Source organism: Sus scrofa, chromosome 2 (genome assembly GCF_000003025.6).
Source record: "Sus scrofa isolate TJ Tabasco breed Duroc chromosome 2, Sscrofa11.1, whole genome shotgun sequence".
NCBI classification, from domain to species: domain Eukaryota; kingdom Metazoa; phylum Chordata; class Mammalia; order Artiodactyla; family Suidae; genus Sus; species Sus scrofa.
Genome location: NC_010444.4, coordinates 45,260,671 through 45,279,212, shown reverse-complemented (window position 1 = coordinate 45,279,212; position 18,542 = coordinate 45,260,671). Strand labels below are relative to the sequence as shown.

At 39.3% G+C, this 18,542-nt stretch overlaps 1 protein-coding gene across 1 annotated transcript in view; it reads left to right on the top strand.

The window, feature by feature from the left end:
• SPON1 (spondin 1) overlaps positions 1-18,542 on the top strand; it is a 331,696-nt gene that overhangs the window by 20,465 nt on the left and 292,689 nt on the right. Inside the window, exon 2 of the mRNA XM_003122966.6 lies at positions 365-471. Within this exon, the coding sequence (XP_003123014.4) occupies positions 365-471 (107 nt within the window). The remainder of the gene's footprint in view (positions 1-364; positions 472-18,542) is intronic.

Genomic DNA, 18,542 nt, shown 5'->3' with positions numbered 1-18,542 from the left:
CCAATCTCTTGGGATAGACCATGATGGAAGATAATATAAGAAAAGAAATATGTCTCTGTGTGTGTGCATTTTTTTTTTTTTTTTGCTGCATAGCAGAAACTGGCACAACACTGTAAGTCAACCCACTATTAAAATTTAGAAAATATGTAAAAAAAAATTCCCAAGTGAAATCTCAGTAAAGGCATTTATCAGGTACTGAAATGTGAGAGGGAGCTGGGTGGTGAAGGTGAAAGTTCACTGCTCAGTGGAATGAGCCTTTCCCACTGTCAGCTGTTCCTTGCAACCCACAGGTCTGGGATGTTGGAGAACAAATGGAAGCCAGCTGATTCTCATGCTTATCATCTGCTTTCTTTTTTCTCTGCAGTGACACTATCAGCAGCCCCTCCCTCCTACTTCAGAGGATTCACATTAATTGCCCTCAAAGAGAATAGAGAGGGTGATAAAGAGGAAGACCACGCTGGGACCTTCCAGGTAAGACCCCTTCTCGGTTTATCCAGTGGCCCTTGTCGCCTTGCAGGTAGAAGCCCAAGTGAAAAGTGGGCGGGGGTACTGAGGAGGCTGAGGGAAAGGAAGGGGGCAGTTGTCTGAGATGGCACCTCATGCAATGCCCTTGATCATTGGCCAGGGAGCCAGAGCCATACAAAGACCCATAATGGAGCAGGCAGCAAATGGCTCAAGTCTACCTTCAAGCCTTTTGGGTTGAGCACCAGGCAGGGCTCTTCTGGGGCTTACGGAGCCTTTGGGCAGCAGATTGTCCAGCATGGTGAGAGCTCCCAGAACACTGGCGAGACCTGGCTGTTTTTCCTATGCAGCCGTTTCATGATTGACTGGCAATTCTCAAGTGTAAACGGAACAAGAGCTCAGGATGGCCAGACTGGAGGGAGTTCAAAGCACAGGAGAAGGACTATTAAGGGAAAGAAGAGATTGATTTATGAGGGACGATTAAAAGAATTAAACATGCTTTGCTTGGCTAAATGAACAGGGCTGAGTTTAAGAGGTGGTAATGGTCTTTAAATGTCAGTCTGCACAGAGCCGCCTCCTCCAGGGGTGCTTCGTTTGACTTTGGACAAAAGGGCACAGCAAGACGAAAGTGGGTCAGGAGAAGAAAGGGAATCTCAAAGGCAAGGGCCCTGACAGTGAGTCATATTTCACAGGGGAATATTCTTCCAAAGGCAGTGGCGGGAATATCACCCCCTCTCAGAGCTTTAGAAAGCAGCCAGTGAGTTGTCAGAACATGTCCCAGAAGGACTGGGGCGATCCTAGGAGGAGGCCTGGCCAAATTTCCTGGAACCATTTCTCATTTCCAGTTTCCATTGTTCTGGAATCCATTTTTGTCTGGCATTTGCAAACTTAAGAAAAAAAATCTTAAGAAGAATACTTATACCCATAGCTGCTGCTGGGGACTCTGGTACCACTTGTGGGTTCCACAGAGGACCATGTCCCCAAAATAGCTTCCCCATCCAAAGACATCTTTTAACCCTTTGTGGCCAGGTTGTAATTTTGAATCCTGTGATTTTTTTTGTTTGCCACACCCATGGCATGTGAAAGTTCCCAAGCCAGGGTTCAAACCCGTGCCACAGTTGTAGCCTGCACTACAGCTGTGGCAATGTCAGATCCTTAACCTGCTGCATCACAAGGGAACTTCCTGAATCCTGTAATTAAAAAAAAATGTTTAGATTTCTGGGCTTCTGGTCTAGTGAGACTGTTAATTCCATGCTCATTATAATGTCCTTCTATGGACCTACATAGCAGGAACTTTCTTGGCATGTATCTGAAGGAGTTACCCAATAACATTAAGGATGCCTTAGGTATTTGTTGGGTACCTACAATATGCCAGGCACTTGGTTAAGTGCTTAACCTTATCTTGGTTGATTGTATCTTAATTAGTTGACTTCATCTTAGTTTAATTCTCAAAACAACCAAGTAGATAGGAACTATTATTGCTATTTTATAGATCAGGAAAATTGAAACTGGAGAGATTAGATCACTTGCCTAAAGGGCTAGTAAGTGGTAAGGCCAGGCTTTTCTATCAGGTGTCTGATTCCAACAACTAAATGGCTTCCTTATAGTAGTGAACAAACTCCTGACATGGGTGTGTTTGGACAGTGCATCAGCAAGGATGTCATTAAAGGGAAAGGAAGATCCATGCATGCATTCAGTCCATAAAGTGCTAAAATATATTCCCCTTGTTCTCGTTGTGCTATTTTACTGGAAGGTGTGAAAGATTTATCACGTGGGGGCAGCTGAGAGATCTAGCTACCTGAGTGTCAGGAAGGGAAAAGTTCTAAGAGGGGAAAATGTGGGGGATTGGGGGGGTGTAATCTTCATATTCACCCAAACAAAATTTATCTGCTTTAAAATGATGCTTAGAAGTATGTACCCCAAAGAGTAGAAAGCGGGGACTTGAACAGACATGTGTACACTCATGTTCACAGTCGCATGATTCACAATAGCCAAAAAGCAAAAACAACCTACATGTCCGTGGATGAATGAATGGATTAAAAAAAAATGTGGCATATACAGAGAGTGGAATATTATTCACCCTTGAAAAGGAAGGAAACTCTGACATATCCTCTAACATGGATGACCCTTGAAGACATTATACTAAATGAAATGAAGTAAGCAGCCTAAAAATGACAAATATTGTCTGTTGTCAATTATATGAGCTACATAGAGGAGTCAAATTCACAGAAACAGAAAGAATGGTGGTTGCCTGGGGACGTGGAGGAGGGGAAACTGGAAATTAATGATGAACAGGTGTGGAGTTTCAGTTTGGGAAGATGAAAAAAGTTCTAGAGATAAATGGTGGTAAAGCTTGTACAACACATGAATATACTTAATGCCATGAACTGTATACTTAAAAATGGTTAAAATGGTAAATTTTATATTGGGTGTATTCTGATACACACACACACACACACACACACACACACACAATGCATGAGTTATTTTAATTCAATAGCTTGATAATCCTGTCCAACTCACTGTTGTTTCCGCTTGGTTAAATCTTGGTCTTTGCAAGCAATTGGGAAATACAGGGCCCTACTTACAGTGGGCAGTGAATAAATATTTGTTGAATGGATAAATGAACAAATTATTTTTTCTATAAATCTGTCCTATTTGAGATTTTTCCCAAACCCCTATCTCTCTCTCTTTTTTTTAAATTGTTATTTCCCCAAAACAATTTTTTTGTTGCTACTGTACAGCATGGTGATCCAGTTACACATACATGTATACATTCTATTTTGTCACATTATCATGCTCCATCATAAGTGACTAGACAGAGTTCCAAGTGCTACACAGCAGGATCTCATTGCTAATCCATTCCAAAGGCAATAGTCTGCATCTATTAACCCCAAGCTCCCAATCCATCCCACTCCCTCCCCTTCCCCCTCAGCAACCACAAGTCTATTCTCCAAGTCCATGATTTTCTTCTCTGTGGAAAGATTGATTTGTGCCATATATTAAATTCCAGATATAAGTGATATCCTATGGTATTTGTCTTTCTCTTTCTGACTTACTTCACTCAGTAGGAGAGTCTCTAGTTCCATCCATGTTCCTGCAAATAGCATTATTTTGTTCTTTTATATGACTGAATAGTATTCCATTATGTGTATATACCACATCTTATTACTCCAATCATCTCTCGGTGGACATTTGAGTTGATTCCATGTCTTGGCTATTGTGAATAGTGCTGCAATGAACATGTGGGTGCATGTGTCTTTTTCAAGGAAAGTTTTGTCCAGATATATGTCCAAGAGTGGGATTGCTGGGTCATATGGTAGTTGTATGTATAGATTTCTAAAGTACCTCCATACTGTTCTCCATAGTGGTTGTACCAGCTTACATTCCCACCAGTGGCGCAGGAGGGTTCCCTTTCCTCCACACCTCCTCCAGCCTTTGTTATTTGTGGACTTATTAATGATGGCCATTCTGACTGGTGTGAGGTGGTACCTCATGGTAGTTTGGATTTGCATGTCTGTAGTAATCAGGGATGTGGAGCATTGTTTCAAGTGCTTGTTGGCCATCTGTATATCTTCCTTGGGGAAATGTCTATTCAGGTCTTTTGCCCATTTTTCCATTGGGTTGTTGGCTTTTTGCTGTTGAGTTGTACAAGTTGCTTGTATATTCTAGAGATTAAGCCCTTGTCAGTTGCATCATTTGAAGCTATTTTCTCCCATTCTGTGAGTTGTCGTTTTGGTTTCCTTTGCTGTGCAAAAGCTTGTCAGTTTGATTAGGTCCCATTGGTTTATTTTTGCTTTTATTTCTGTTGCTTAGGGAGACTGACCTGAGAAAACATTTGTAAGGTTGATGTCAGAGAATGTTTTGCCTCTGTTCCCTTCCAGGAGTTTGATGGGGTCTTGTCTTATATTTAAGTCCTTCAGCCATTTTGAGGGTTTTTTGTTTGTTTGTTTGTTTGTTTGTTGTTTTTTTGTGCATGGTGTGAGGGTGTGTTCTGGTTTCATGGATTTGCATGCATCTGTCCAGGTTTCCCAGCAATACATGCTGAAAAGACTGTCTTTTTCCCATGTTCTGTTCTTGCCTCCTTTGTCACAGATTAATTGACCGTAGGTGTCAGGGTTTATTTCTGGGCTCTCTATTCTGTTCCACTGGGCTGTCTGTCTGTCTGTTTTGGTATCAGTATCACACTGTCTTGATGACTGTGGCTTTGTCATAGTGCCTGAGGTCTGGGAGAGTTATGCCTCCTGCTTGGATCTTGTTCCCCAGAATTGCTTTGTTAATTCAGGATCTTTTGTGGTTCCATATAAATATTTGGATTGTTTGTTCTAGTTCTGTGAAAAATGTCATGGGTGATTTGGTAGGGATTGTGTTGAATCTGTAGATCGCTTTGGGTAGAATGGCCATTTTTACAATATTACTTTTTCCAACCCAGGAGCATGGAATATCTTTCCATTTCTTTACATCTGCTTAAATTTCCTTGATTAATGTTTTATAGTTCTCAGCATGTAAGTCTTTCACCTCCTTGGTCAGGTGTATTCCCAGGTATTTAATTTTTTGTGGTGCATTTTTAAAAGGTGTTGTATTTTTGTATTCCTTTTCTAGTATTTCATTGTTAGTATACAGAAATGCAACTGATTTCTGAATGCTAATATTTTATTCTGCTACTTTTCTGAATTTGTTGATCAGTTCAAGTAGTTTTTGGGTTGAGTCCTTAGGGTTTTCTGTGTATAGTATCATGTCATCTGCATACAGTGACAGTTTCACTGCTTTCTGCCTATTTGTATGCGTTTTACTGCTCTCTTCCTATTTGTATGCCTTTTATTTCTTTTGCCAAACCCTTATCTCTTTATACATCCTCCTTCTCTTCTTCTCTTGGAGCTTCTGACATCCTTTCTTGTTCTACCACAGAGGTTCTCAGAGCGTTGTCCTTGGACCAGCAGCATTAGCACTACCTGAGAACTTGTTAGAGGTACAGAATCTCATTGCTGTATAGCACAGGGAACTATATCTAGTCACTTTGAATAGAATATGATGGAGGATAATGTGAGAAAAAGAGTATATATATATGAGACTGGGTCACTTTGCTGTACTGCAGAAATTGACAGAATATTGTACATCAACTGTAATTTTTAAAAATTAAAAAAAAAAATCTCAAGCTCCACCCAGACCTACTGAATCAGGTCTGTGTTTGAGCAAGCTCCCAGAGTGAATCCAATGTAACTGAGTTTGAGAACCACTGTTGAAATGAGAAATGGATCCAGCCCATCCAAAGTGAATTCCTCGGTCCTATATCAACATATCTGCTGTTTGAGCCCTAGAGGGATCAAAGTGGGAAACACACATGAAACATGCCTAGCCTTGATAATAATTCTTGTGTGCCAGATACAGTTTTCAGTGGTTTATGTTTATTAACTCATTTAACCTTCAGAGCAGCACCAGAAGATCAGTGTTATTGTCCTGTTTTTCCCAGATGAGGAAATGGCACAGAGCAATTCATTAACTCTAAAGGTCTTTCAGCTCTAAGTGATAAAGCTGGGATTCAAACCCAGGCAGTCTGACTCCAGATCCCTGCTCCCAACCACGTACACTGTCTCTCAATATGTACGTGTTAAGTGATAAAGTGAGAATCTATTATAACTTTTTTATGGTAATAGTCTCTATGTCAAGAGCTTTATATTCCTTGTCCTAATTAATTCTCATAACAACACTGTGAAGGCAGGATGGTTATTCCCATTTTCCAGATGATGAAACAGAGTTTCCAAGGGTTTAAGTAAATTGACCAAAGTAATTAAACATCTGTGGTGTAGGAGGTGGGTGGAAGGTAGAGGGAGAAGGGACCCTGTGCTGGTGATTTTCTCACACTCATCTCCCCAGCCCTGCCCTGCCCTTGTGCATTAATTAAACTCTTCACTTGTATACTCAGTATCTCAAAAGTTACCTCTTCTGCTTCAGACACTGTGGTCTCTGTGCTTCCCCTCTTCCACTCTAGCATAAAAGTCTTTCCTCTCTGTACCATATCTGTCATCTGTGGAGTCACTCATTTATTCATCAGTATATAGTAAGTGTCTCCCATATGCCAGGCACTGGGGATACAAAGGGGAAAAAACAGACATAGTTCTGCCCTCATGGAGCTCACAGCATCTTCCTTGTAACTGTGCCTTAGATCAACAGATGTGGCAAAAAGTCAGCAAGTCATCACTTGGAACATGAGCAGATGATCAGAAGCTGCAAATGCCAATGCAATTTTTAAAATATATATGTAGCAATTAACAAATATTTGGATATACTTCTTTGTTCTCACCCTCACTCCAAATATGACAGCTTTGATGACTTAACACCAACAGCAGAACTCTAATACCCTTTAAATGTGGGGAAAGATTACATTCCTAGTTCTAAAAGTGACTCTGAGAGTGGGTGATTTTGCTTCTAAATGAGAGAGCCCTTACACAGACAGCACAGACTCACCAGGTACAAAAGAAACAAGAGCAAATTTTAATGCCCCTTTAGACTCAGCAGGGAGGGAATGGGGCAGCTAGGGACAGGGAGGCAAGGGTTACAGCTTTCACCAGCCCAGCAAGAGGCCCGAAGAGGAGGAGGTGGGGCTCCCTCCTCTGCTTCCAGCTGCATGGTCCAGCGTGGCAGCTTTGGCACAGACTAGGGTGTCTGTCCCTGGCCTCCAGAAGGGAGAGACACGGGAGTCTCTTTGATGAGCTAGCTGGGTGTACTCATGGTTAATTGAAAGTGACAAGGAATGCAGCGGCTGGACTGCCTGTACAAAAGTAATCCACCAATCCTTTAAAATTCTCTTGCTAGTCGCTCCCTGGAATGCTCATGGCCCAGCCAACTAACTGGCTCTTTCTCCCTCCTCCTCCAGGTCTCTGCTCAGACATCCCTTTCCTGGGGGAATGGGGTGGGGCTGCTGCCCCATTGCCCTGTTTGAAACTTCATTCCCCCTAAGCTGTATCCCTCGCCACCACTTAATGTTTATCTGTTGCCTTTATTGCCACCTGACGTGCTGTCTGGTTCACTTGCTGACTTGAGTGTTATCTTTCACTTCTACTAAACAGTAAGTTCCAGGAGGCAGGGATCTGTGCCTGTCTTGTTTGCTGCTATATCCCAGCACCTCGAACGGCACCCTTCATGCAGTAGGCACTCAAATTTGGCAGAATTTTAAGCACAGTATTTGTACCAAAATTCAAGCTGCTAATTTATAATACCACTGTTTTATTTTATTTATTTTGTATATGCATGGATGGGCCCGTCACATGCAGAAGAAGTTCCAGGGCCAGGGATCGAACTGGCACAACAGCAGTGACCCAAGCCACAGCAGTGACAACACCAGATCATTAACCACTAGGCCACCAGGGAACTCCAGCTGCTTTATTTTATTTTTAATTTAAGGCCTGTGTGCATCAGCTAATTTAGGAAATAGTCTGCCAATCCAAGGAAAAAGCCTCATTTTAAAAGCTGTTTGCTTGAGAAGATTCCTTATCAATACCACACAAACAAGTATCTTTCAATAACTAATTATTCCATATTCTTAATCACCTGTTTATAAACTATTTTCATTATCTCCTTATTAACAATACGTATTTATTGGCACCTAAGGAGTTTTAAGCCATGTGAGGAGCTAAATGAGTTCTCAACACACTTTTCTAAAAACAAAATGCTATTGCAAGCATGTTCTGAGGAATTCTCTCTTAGTTTATAGGAAACCTTCTCTTGTTACGCTCATCTAAGCTTAATCATGACCATTATAAGATATTAGAATTTTCCAGTCTGCTATTCACTGCTATAAATGATGTAGTAAAAACAATTTCTTACATAAAACTTTTTTCCTTATTTGGTATTATTTTGCTAGAAGAGATTCGCAGAAGTATAATTACAAATGCAAAGATATGGACATTTTTGGAGTTCCCATCATGGCTCAGCAGTCAAAGAACCTCACTAGTATCCACGAGGATGCAGGTTCAATCCCTGACCTTGCTCAGTGGGTTAAGGATCCAGTATTGCAGTGGCTGTGGTGTAGGCTGGTGGTTATAGCTCTGATTCGACCCCTAGCCTGGGAACCTCCATATGCCACAAGTGCAGCCTTAAAACACGAAAAAACCAAAATCAAAACAAACAAACAAACAAACAAATGCAAAGATACAGACATTTTTATGTTTCTGATTGTATTTCACAGGTGATCTCTACCCCCAGGCACCCGCCCCCACCCCTACTCAATTTTCACTCCTTTTAGCAACTTGAATATGGGAATTCCATTCAGTAGCCATACCCATTGCTGTGAAGGGAAACATACAAACAGGGAATTCTATTCAGTAGCCATACCCTTTGCTGTGAAGGGAAACATACAAACACGACTGGGCATGACAGGATTTGGGCAGGTCAAATCGATAGACCAAATCCAGCAAGATGAAAGCTAATGGACAAACACAGAAAGTTACCTCTTACATAGATCCAAATAACCAGTTGGATGCATACAAGGAGATTTGGATTTATGGCAGCATGTTAAAAAACAGCAAAAATATCTTAGGGTTTTTAGTTGCCTGTGAGTGAGTTCAGAATGAGTCACTCATGAGATAGGACCCAAAAAAACTAATGAGGTCTTAGGCTGCATCTTGGGAGCCTGAACACAGGAGTTAGATTGTTTTGGGGGATTCTTAATCTGTCCTGAGACAGCCCACAATATTCTCTTTCGTTTCCTATTGAGTATATCTTTCTAATAAATGGATGTCACAGTATGAAATAGACAATGTTTTCTTTCATTCGTTTATTCAAATATTTCCATACCATTCATAGCACTCCGTACTATTCCTTTGAAGTGGTTATTCCAACTTATATATTTGTTTAGTATTTCTCTGCCCCACCAAATTGTAGGGTAAAACTATATCTACTTTGTTCACCAGTGTATTTCTATCAATTAGCACTGTGCCTGGTGGACACTCAATAAACATTAGCTGAGATGAACTAATAAAAGCACTAATTATCAGCTATGTAAAAAGCAGCATAATAGGCTCTGAGCATATTGAGATGAATAATTAAGGTCTAGTCACTGGTATTAATTAGGAGGTCAAGATCTGCCGCAGAACGTCTCAACCCTGATAGGCTAGTTACCCAGGTAGATGACAAAAATGGGAGAGCCTAGATACCTATTTTCTTGGATATTGGGTGGTCTCATCTGTCTACTGCAGGAAAATGCTGTCATTTCAGGGCAATGCTGTCATTTCCTACCTGTGACATCAAGAGATTTGTATAAAAAAAACCATATTGCAGCATAGTGAGTGCTATAATTGCTGCATGCGTGCAAATAAAGCAATCATTTGCAGGAAGTGAGGAGTGAGTACTGATTTGGGAGAAGAGAAAATAGTTTTTAGAGACAATAATTATTTTTTTCTAATTAAGTATAGTTGATTTATAATATTGTATTTTAGGTATACAGCAAAGTGATTCAGTTGCATATATGTATATGTATTCTTTTTCAGATTCTTTTCCATTATAGGTTGTAATAAGATATTGAATATGATTCCCTGTGCTATACAGTAAGTCTTTGTTGTTTTATGTATTACATATATATAATGTATATATAAAATCTGTTTTATAAATTGTAGTGTGTATCTGTTAATCACAAAATCCTATTTTATCCCTCCCCCCTTCCCCTTTGGTAACCATAAGTTTATTTTCTATGTCTGTGAGTCTGTTTCTGTTTTGTAAATAAGTTCATTTGAATCATTTTTTTAGATTCCACATATATGTGATATCACATGATACTTGTCTTTCTCTGTTTGGCTTGCTTCACTTAATATGATAATCCAGGTCATCCATGTTGTTGTAAATGGCATTATTTCATTCTATTTATGGTCAAGTAATATTCCTTATCTGTTCATCTGTTGATGGGCATTTAGGTTGCTTCCATGTCTTAGCTATTATAAACAGTGCTGCTGTGAACATTGGAGCACATTTATCTTTTTGAAATAGTTTCCAGCTTTTCTGGATATATGGGGTTGCTGGATCATATGGCAACTCTGTTTTTAGTTTTGTTTTTTTTTTCTTTTTTCTTTCCTTTTTTTTTTAGGGCTGCATTTGCATATAGAGGTTCCCTGGCTAGAGGACTGGCCTACACCATAGCCACAGCAATGCTGGATCCAAGCCACATCTGAGACCTATACCACAGCTCACACCAACGCTGGATCCTTAACCCACTCAGCAAGGCCAGGGATTGAACCCGCAACCTCATGGTTGCTAGTCAGATTCGTTTCTGCTGCACCACAACAGGAATTCTTCTATTTTTAATTTTTTTAGAGAACCTCAAGACTGCTCTCCATAGGGGCTGCAGCAATTTACATGCCTCCCAACAGTACAGAAGCGTTCCTTTTCTTCATTACCTCTCCAGGATTTATTGTTTGTAGACTTTTTGATGATGGCCATTCTGACCAGTGTGCGGTGATGCCTTATTATAGTTTTGATGTGCATTTCTCTGATAATTAGCAATGTTCAGCATCTTATTTTTTTGCCTTTTATTTTTTTTCTACTGTACAGCATGGTGATCCAGTTACACATACATGTATACATTCTATTTTGTCACATTTCATGTTCCATCATAAGTGACTAGACAGAGTTCCAAGTGCTACACAGCAGGATCTCATTGCTAATCCATTCCAAAGGCAATAGTCTGCATCTATTAACCCCAAGCTCCCAATCCATCCCACTCCCTCCCCTTCCCCCTCAGCAACCACAAGTCTATTCTCCAAGTCCATGATTCCAGATATAAGTGATATCCTATGGTATTTGTCTTTCTCTTTCTGACTTACTTCACTCAGTAGGAGAGTCTCTAGTTCCATCCATGTTCCTGCAAATTAGCATTATTTTGTTCTTTTATATGACTGAATAGTATTCCATTATGTGTATATACCACATCTTATTACTCCAATCATCTCTCGGTGGACATTTGAGTTGATTCCATGTCTTGGCTATTGTGAATAGTGCTGCAATGAACATGTGGGTGCATGTGTCTTTTTCAAGGAAAGTTTTGTCCAGATATATGTCCAAGAGTGGGATTGCTGGGTCATATGGTAGTTGTATGTATAGATTTCTAAAGTACCTCCATACTGTTCTCCATAGTGGTTGTACCAGCTTACATTCCCACCAGTGGCGCAGGAGGGTTCCCTTTCCTCCACACCTCCTCCAGCCTTTGTTATTTGTGGACTTATTAATGATGGCCATTCTGACTGGTGTGAGGTGGTACCTCATGGTAGTTTGGATTTGCATGTCTGTAGTAATCAGGGATGTGGAGCATTGTTTCAAGTGCTTGTTGGCCATCTGTATATCTTCCTTGGGGAAATGTCTATTCAGGTCTTTTGCCCATTTTTCCATTGGGTTGTTGGCTTTTTGCTGTTGAGTTGTACAAGTTGCTTGTATATTCTAGAGATTAAGCCCTTGTCAGTTGCATCATTTGAAGCTATTTTCTCCCATTCTGTGAGTTGTCGTTTTGGTTTCCTTTGCTGTGCAAAAGCTTGTCAGTTTGATTAGGTCCCATTGGTTTATTTTTGCTTTTATTTCTGTTGCTTAGGGAGACTGACCTGAGAAAACATTTGTAAGGTTGATGTCAGAGAATGTTTTGCCTCTGTTCCCTTCCAGGAGTTTGATGGGGTCTTGTCTTATATTTAAGTCCTTCAGCCATTTTGAGGGTTTTTTGTTTGTTTGTTTGTTTGTTTGTTGTTTTTTTGTGCATGGTGTGAGGGTGTGTTCTGGTTTCATGGATTTGCATGCATCTGTCCAGGTTTCCCAGCAATACATGCTGAAAAGACTGTCTTTTTCCCATGTTCTGTTCTTGCCTCCTTTGTCACAGATTAATTGACCGTAGGTGTCAGGGTTTATTTCTGGGCTCTCTATTCTGTTCCACTGGGCTGTCTGTCTGTCTGTTTTGGTATCAGTATCACACTGTCTTGATGACTGTGGCTTTGTCATAGTGCCTGAGGTCTGGGAGAGTTATGCCTCCTGCTTGGATCTTGTTCCCCAGAATTGCTTTGTTAATTCAGGATCTTTTGTGGTTCCATATAAATATTTGGATTGTTTGTTCTAGTTCTGTGAAAAATGTCATGGGTGATTTGGTAGGGATTGTGTTGAATCTGTAGACCGCTTTGGGTAGTATGGCCATATTGACAACATTTTTTTTTCCAACCCAGGAGCATGGAATATCTTTCCATTTCTTTACATCTGCTTAAATTTCCTTGATTGATATTTTATAGTTCTCAGCATATAAGTCTTTCACCTCCTTGGTCAGGTGTATTCCCAGATATTTGATTTTTTGGGGTGAACTTTAAAGGGTATTTTATTTTTGAGAGATGGGATTAATATGGTGGAATAGAAGGACTGGAGCTCAACATCTCTCCTAAAAACAACAAAATTCACAACTAAAAACTGAGCATTTTTCACCCAAATGGACCAGAAACCTTAAAAAAGATATCCTACTCCAGAAGAAAAAGAGGAGGACACAAAAGGTCACCACACCAAAAACATACAAAAACAAAAAGACAGAGAACTATAACTCAGATGAGGGAGAAAGGAAAAACCCCAGAAAATCAGTTAAGTAATGAGATTCTCAGCCTCCAGGAAAAAGAATTTAGACTGTTGATGCTGAAGATGATGCAAGACATTGGAAATAAACTGGAGGCAAAGATGGATACCTTAGAGGAAACACTGAGCAAAGAGATACAAGATATAAAACTTAAACAAGAAGAGATGCAAAATACAATAACTGAAATAAAATATTCAGCAGAATACAGGAGGCAGAAGAACGAATAAGCGAGGCAGAGGACAGATTAGTGGAAATTAAGGAAGTGGAACAGAAAAGAGAAAAATGAATGAAAACAAATGAAGAGAGTCTCAGAGAACTCTGGGACAACATTAAATGCACCAACATCCGTATTATAGGGGTGCCAGAAGGAGAAGAGAGAGAGAAGGAGACAGGGAAAAATATTCCAAGAGATAATAGCCAAAAATTTCCCTAACATGGGAAAGGAATCACTCACTCAAATCCAGGAAGTACAACAAGTACCATATAAAGCAAACTCAAGGAGGAATACACCGAGACACGTTAATCAAACTGACCAAAATTAAGGACAAAGAGAAAATCTTGAAAGCAGCTAGGGAAAAGAAACAAATAACATACAAGGGAACCCCAATAAGGTTATCGGCAGATTTTTCAGCAGAAACTCTGCAGGCCATAAGGGAGTGGAATGATATACTTAATGTGATGAATGGAAAAAACCTCCAACCTAGATTACTCTACCCAGCAAGGCTCTCATTCAGATTTGAAGGAGAAATCAAAACCTTCACAGATAGGCAAAAGCTGAGAGAATTCAGCAACACTAAACCTGCCTTAAAACAAATACTAAAAGAACTTCTCTAGGCAGAAAGGAACAAGAGAAGAGGGAAAGAAAAAAGAGCAACAAAAACGAATCCAAAGCAATTAATAAAATGGCAGTAAGAACATACACATCAATAATTACCTTAAATGTTAATAGACTAAACGCCCCAACCAAAAGACATGGACTGGCTGAATGGATACAAAAACAAGACCCACATATATACTGTCTTCAAGAGACCCACTTCACTTCTAGGGACACATACAAATTGAAAGTGAGAGGATGGAAGAAAATATTTCACGCAAATGGGGGTCAAAAGAAAGCTGGAGTAGCAATACTCATATCAGACAAAATAGACTTTAAAATGGAGAACATTTTAAGGGACAGTGAAGGTCATTACATAATGATCAAAGGGTCAATCCAAGAAGAAGATATAAAAATTTTAAATATCTACGCACCCAACATAGTTTCACCACAATATATAAAGCAACTGCTAACAACCTTAAAAGGACAAATCAATGATAACACAATAATAGTGAGGGACTTTAACATCCCACTTACAGATCAACAGACAGATGGACAGATCAACCAGACAGAAAATCAATAAGGAAACACAGGCCCTGAATGAAGCATTAAACCAGATGGACTTAATAGATATTTATAGGTCATTCCATCCTAAAGCAACAGAATACACATTTTTCTCAAGTGCACATGGAACATTCTCTAAAATTGATCACATCCTGGGCTACAAATCCAACCTCAGTAACTTTAAGAAAATTGAAATCATATCAAGCATCTTTTCTGACCACAACACTATACGACTGGAAATCAACAAAAAGAAATCTGCAAAAAACACAAACACGTGGAGACTAAACAACATGCTACTAAACAACCAATGGATCACTGAAGAAATCAAAGAGGAAATTTAAAAATACCTAGCAGCAAATGACAACAAAGATACGACACTCCAAAACCTATGGGATGCAGCAAAAGCCATTCTAAGAGGAAAGTTTAGAGCAATACAAGCCCACCTCAGGAAACAAGAAAAAGCTCAAATAAACAAGCTAACTTTAAATCTAAAGCAGCTCGAGAGGGAAGAACAGACAAGACCTAATGTTGGCTGAAGGAAATAAATCATAAAGATCAGAGCAGAAATCAATGAAATAGAAACAAAGAAAACCATAGAAAAGATCAATGAAACAAAAAGCTGGTTCTTTGAAAAGATCAACAAAATTGATAAACCCCTAACCAGACTTATCAAGCAAAAAACAGAGAGGACTCAAATCAATAAAATTAGAAATGAAAAAGGAGAAGTAACAGTGGACATCACAGAAATCCAGAGGATCATAAGAGACTACTATATACAACTATATGCCAGTAAAACGGAAAACCTAGAAGAAATGGACAAATTCTCAGAAAAGTAAAATCTTCCAAGACTAAACCATCATGAAATAGAAAAGATGAATGGACCAATCACAAGAACTGAAATTGAAACTGTCATTAAAAAACTTCCAACAAACAAAAGTCCAGGACCAGATGGCGTCACAGGCAGATTCCATCAAACATTTAGAGAAGAGCTAACGCCTATCCTTCTGAAACTATTTCAAAAAATTGCAGAGGAAGGGATAATCCAAAACTCATTCTATGAGGCCACCATCACCCAGATACCAAAACCAGACAAACATACCACAAAAAAAGAAAACTACAGACCATCCAAGCAAAACTCCTCTACAAAATACTAGCAACCTGCATCCAAGAATACATTAAAAGGATTGTACATCATGATCAATTGGGACTTATCCCAGGGATGCAAGCGTTCTTCAATATCCACAAATCCATCAGTGTGATACACCACATTAACAAACTGAAGAATAAAAACCATATGATCCTCTCAATAGACACGGTAAAAGCCTTTGACAAAATCCAACACCCATTTCTGATAAAAACCCTTCAGAAAGTGGGCATAGAGGGAACCTACCTCAACATGATAAAGGCCATATATGACAAACCCACAGCGAACATCATTCTCAATGGTGAAAAGCTGAAAGAATTCCCACTGAGGTCAGGAACAAGACAAGGATGCCCGTTCTTGCCACTACTCTTCAACATAGTTCTGGAAGTCCTAGCCATAGCAATCAGAGAAGTAAAAGAAATAAAAGGAATCCAGATTGGAAAGGAAGAAGTAAAACTATCACTATTTGCAGATGACATGATACTATTCCTAGAGAATCCTAAAGACTCTACCAGAAAACTGTTAGAGCTCATCCACAAATTTGGCAAAGTCTCAGGATACAAAATTAATACACAGAAATCAATGGCATTTCTATACACTAACAATGAAAGAGCAGAAAAAGAAATTAGGGAAGCAATCCCATTTACTATCACATCCAAAAGAATAAAATACCTAGGAGTAAACCTACCTAAAGAGACAAAAGACCTGTACTCTGAAAACTATAAGCCACTGATGAAAGAAATCCAAGATGACACAAATAGATGGAAAGATATACCATGCTTGTGGATTGGAAGAGTTAATATTATCAAAATGACTATACTACCTAAGGCAATCTACAGATTCAATGCAATCCCTATCAAATTACCAAGGACATTTTTCACAGAACTCAAACAAAATATTTTAAAGTTTGTTTGGAAGCACAAATGACCCAGAATAGAAAGATATCCTGAAAAAGAAAAATGGAGCTGGAGGAATCAGGCTCTCTGACTTCAGACGCTACTACAAAGCAACAGTCGTCAAAACTGTATGGTACTGGCACAAAGACAGACATATAGATCAGTGGAACAGGATAGAAAGCCCAGAATTAAACACACGCACCTACAGCCAATTCATCTATGACAAAGGAGGCAAGAATAAACAATGGAGAAAGGACAGCTTGTTCAATAAGTGGTACAGGGAAAACTGGACAGCCACATATAAAAGAATGAAATTAGAACAGTTCCTAACACCATACACAAAAATAAACTCCAAATGGATTAAAGACCTAGATATAAGACCAGACACTGTAAAACTCTTAGAGGAAAACATAAGCCAAACACTCTCTGATGTAAACCACAGCAACATCTTCTCAGATCCACCTCTTAGAGTATTGACAATAAAAACAAAAATAAACAAATGGCACCTAATCAAACTTAAAAGTTTCTGCACAGCAAAGGAAACCCTAAACAAAACGAAAAGACAACCCACAGAATGGGAGAAAATCTTTGCAATGAATCAACTGACAAGGGATTAGTCTCCCAAATGTATAAATACCTTCTACAGCTCCACACCAAAAAAAAAAAAACAAACAACCCCATCAAAAGATGGGCAGAAGATCCAAACAGACAGTTCTCCAAAGAAGACATACAGATGGCTAAAAAACACATGAAAAAATGTTCAACATCACTCATTATTAGAGAAATGCAAACCAAAACCACTATGAGGTACCACCTTACACCACCCAGAATGGCCATCATCAAAAAGTCTACAAACAATAAGTGCTGAGAGGGTGTGAAGAAAAAGGAATCCTCTTACACTGTTGGTGGGATTGTAATTTGGTGCAACCACTATGGAGATTCCTCAGAAACTAAACACAGAACTACCATTTGATCTAGCAATCCCACTCCTGGGCATCTATCCAGAGAAAACCATGACTCACAAAGACACATGTACTACGATGTTCATTGCAGCACTATTTACAATAGCCAAGACATGGAAACAACCTAAATATCCATCGACAGAGGACTGGATCCGGAAGATGTGGTACATATACACAATGGAATATTACTCAGCCATTAAAAAGAACGAAATACCGGCATTTTTAGCAACATGGATGGACCTAGAAATTATCATGCTAAGTGAAGTCAGCCATACAATGAGACACCAACATCAAATGCTTTCACTGACATGTGGAATCTGAAAAAAGGACAGACGGAACTTCTTTGCAGAACAGATGCTGACTCAGACATTGAAAGACTTAGTCTCATGAGGAGACAGTTTGGGGGGGTGGGGGGATGTGCTTGGGCTGTAGGATGGAAATCCTGTGAAATCAGATTGTTATGATCATTATACAACTACAGATGTGATAAATTCATTTGTTATTAAAAAAAGAATACTTAAAAAAGGATATTGTATTTTTGTGTTCTTTCTGTAATATTTCATTGTTAGTATACAGAAATGTGACTGATTTTTGAATGTTAATCTATCCTGCTACTTTGCTGAATTTGTTGATCAGTTCAAGTAGTTTTTGGGTTGAGTCCATGGGGTTTTCTATACATAGTATCATGTCATCTGTCTACAGTGACAGTTTTACCTCTCTCTTCCTATTTGGATGCCTTTTGTTTCTTTTGTTTGTCTGATTGCTGTAGCTAGGACTTCCAATACTATGTTGAGAGTGTGCATCCTTGTCTTGTTCAAGATTTTGGTGGGAAGACTTTCAGATTTTCTCCATTGAGTGTTATATTTGCTGTGGGTTTGTCATAAGTGGCTTTGATTATGTTAAAGGATGTTCCCTCTATACCCACTTTGGTAAGAGTTTTGATCATGAATGGATGTTGGACTTTGTCAAATGCTTTTTCTGCATCTATTGAGATAGTCATGTGCTTTTTGACTTTTATTAATGTTGTGTATGACCTTGATGATTTTTGTTATGTTGAACCATCCTTGTGAACCTGGGATGAATCCCATCTTGTCATGGTGTATGATCTTTTTTTATGTTGTTG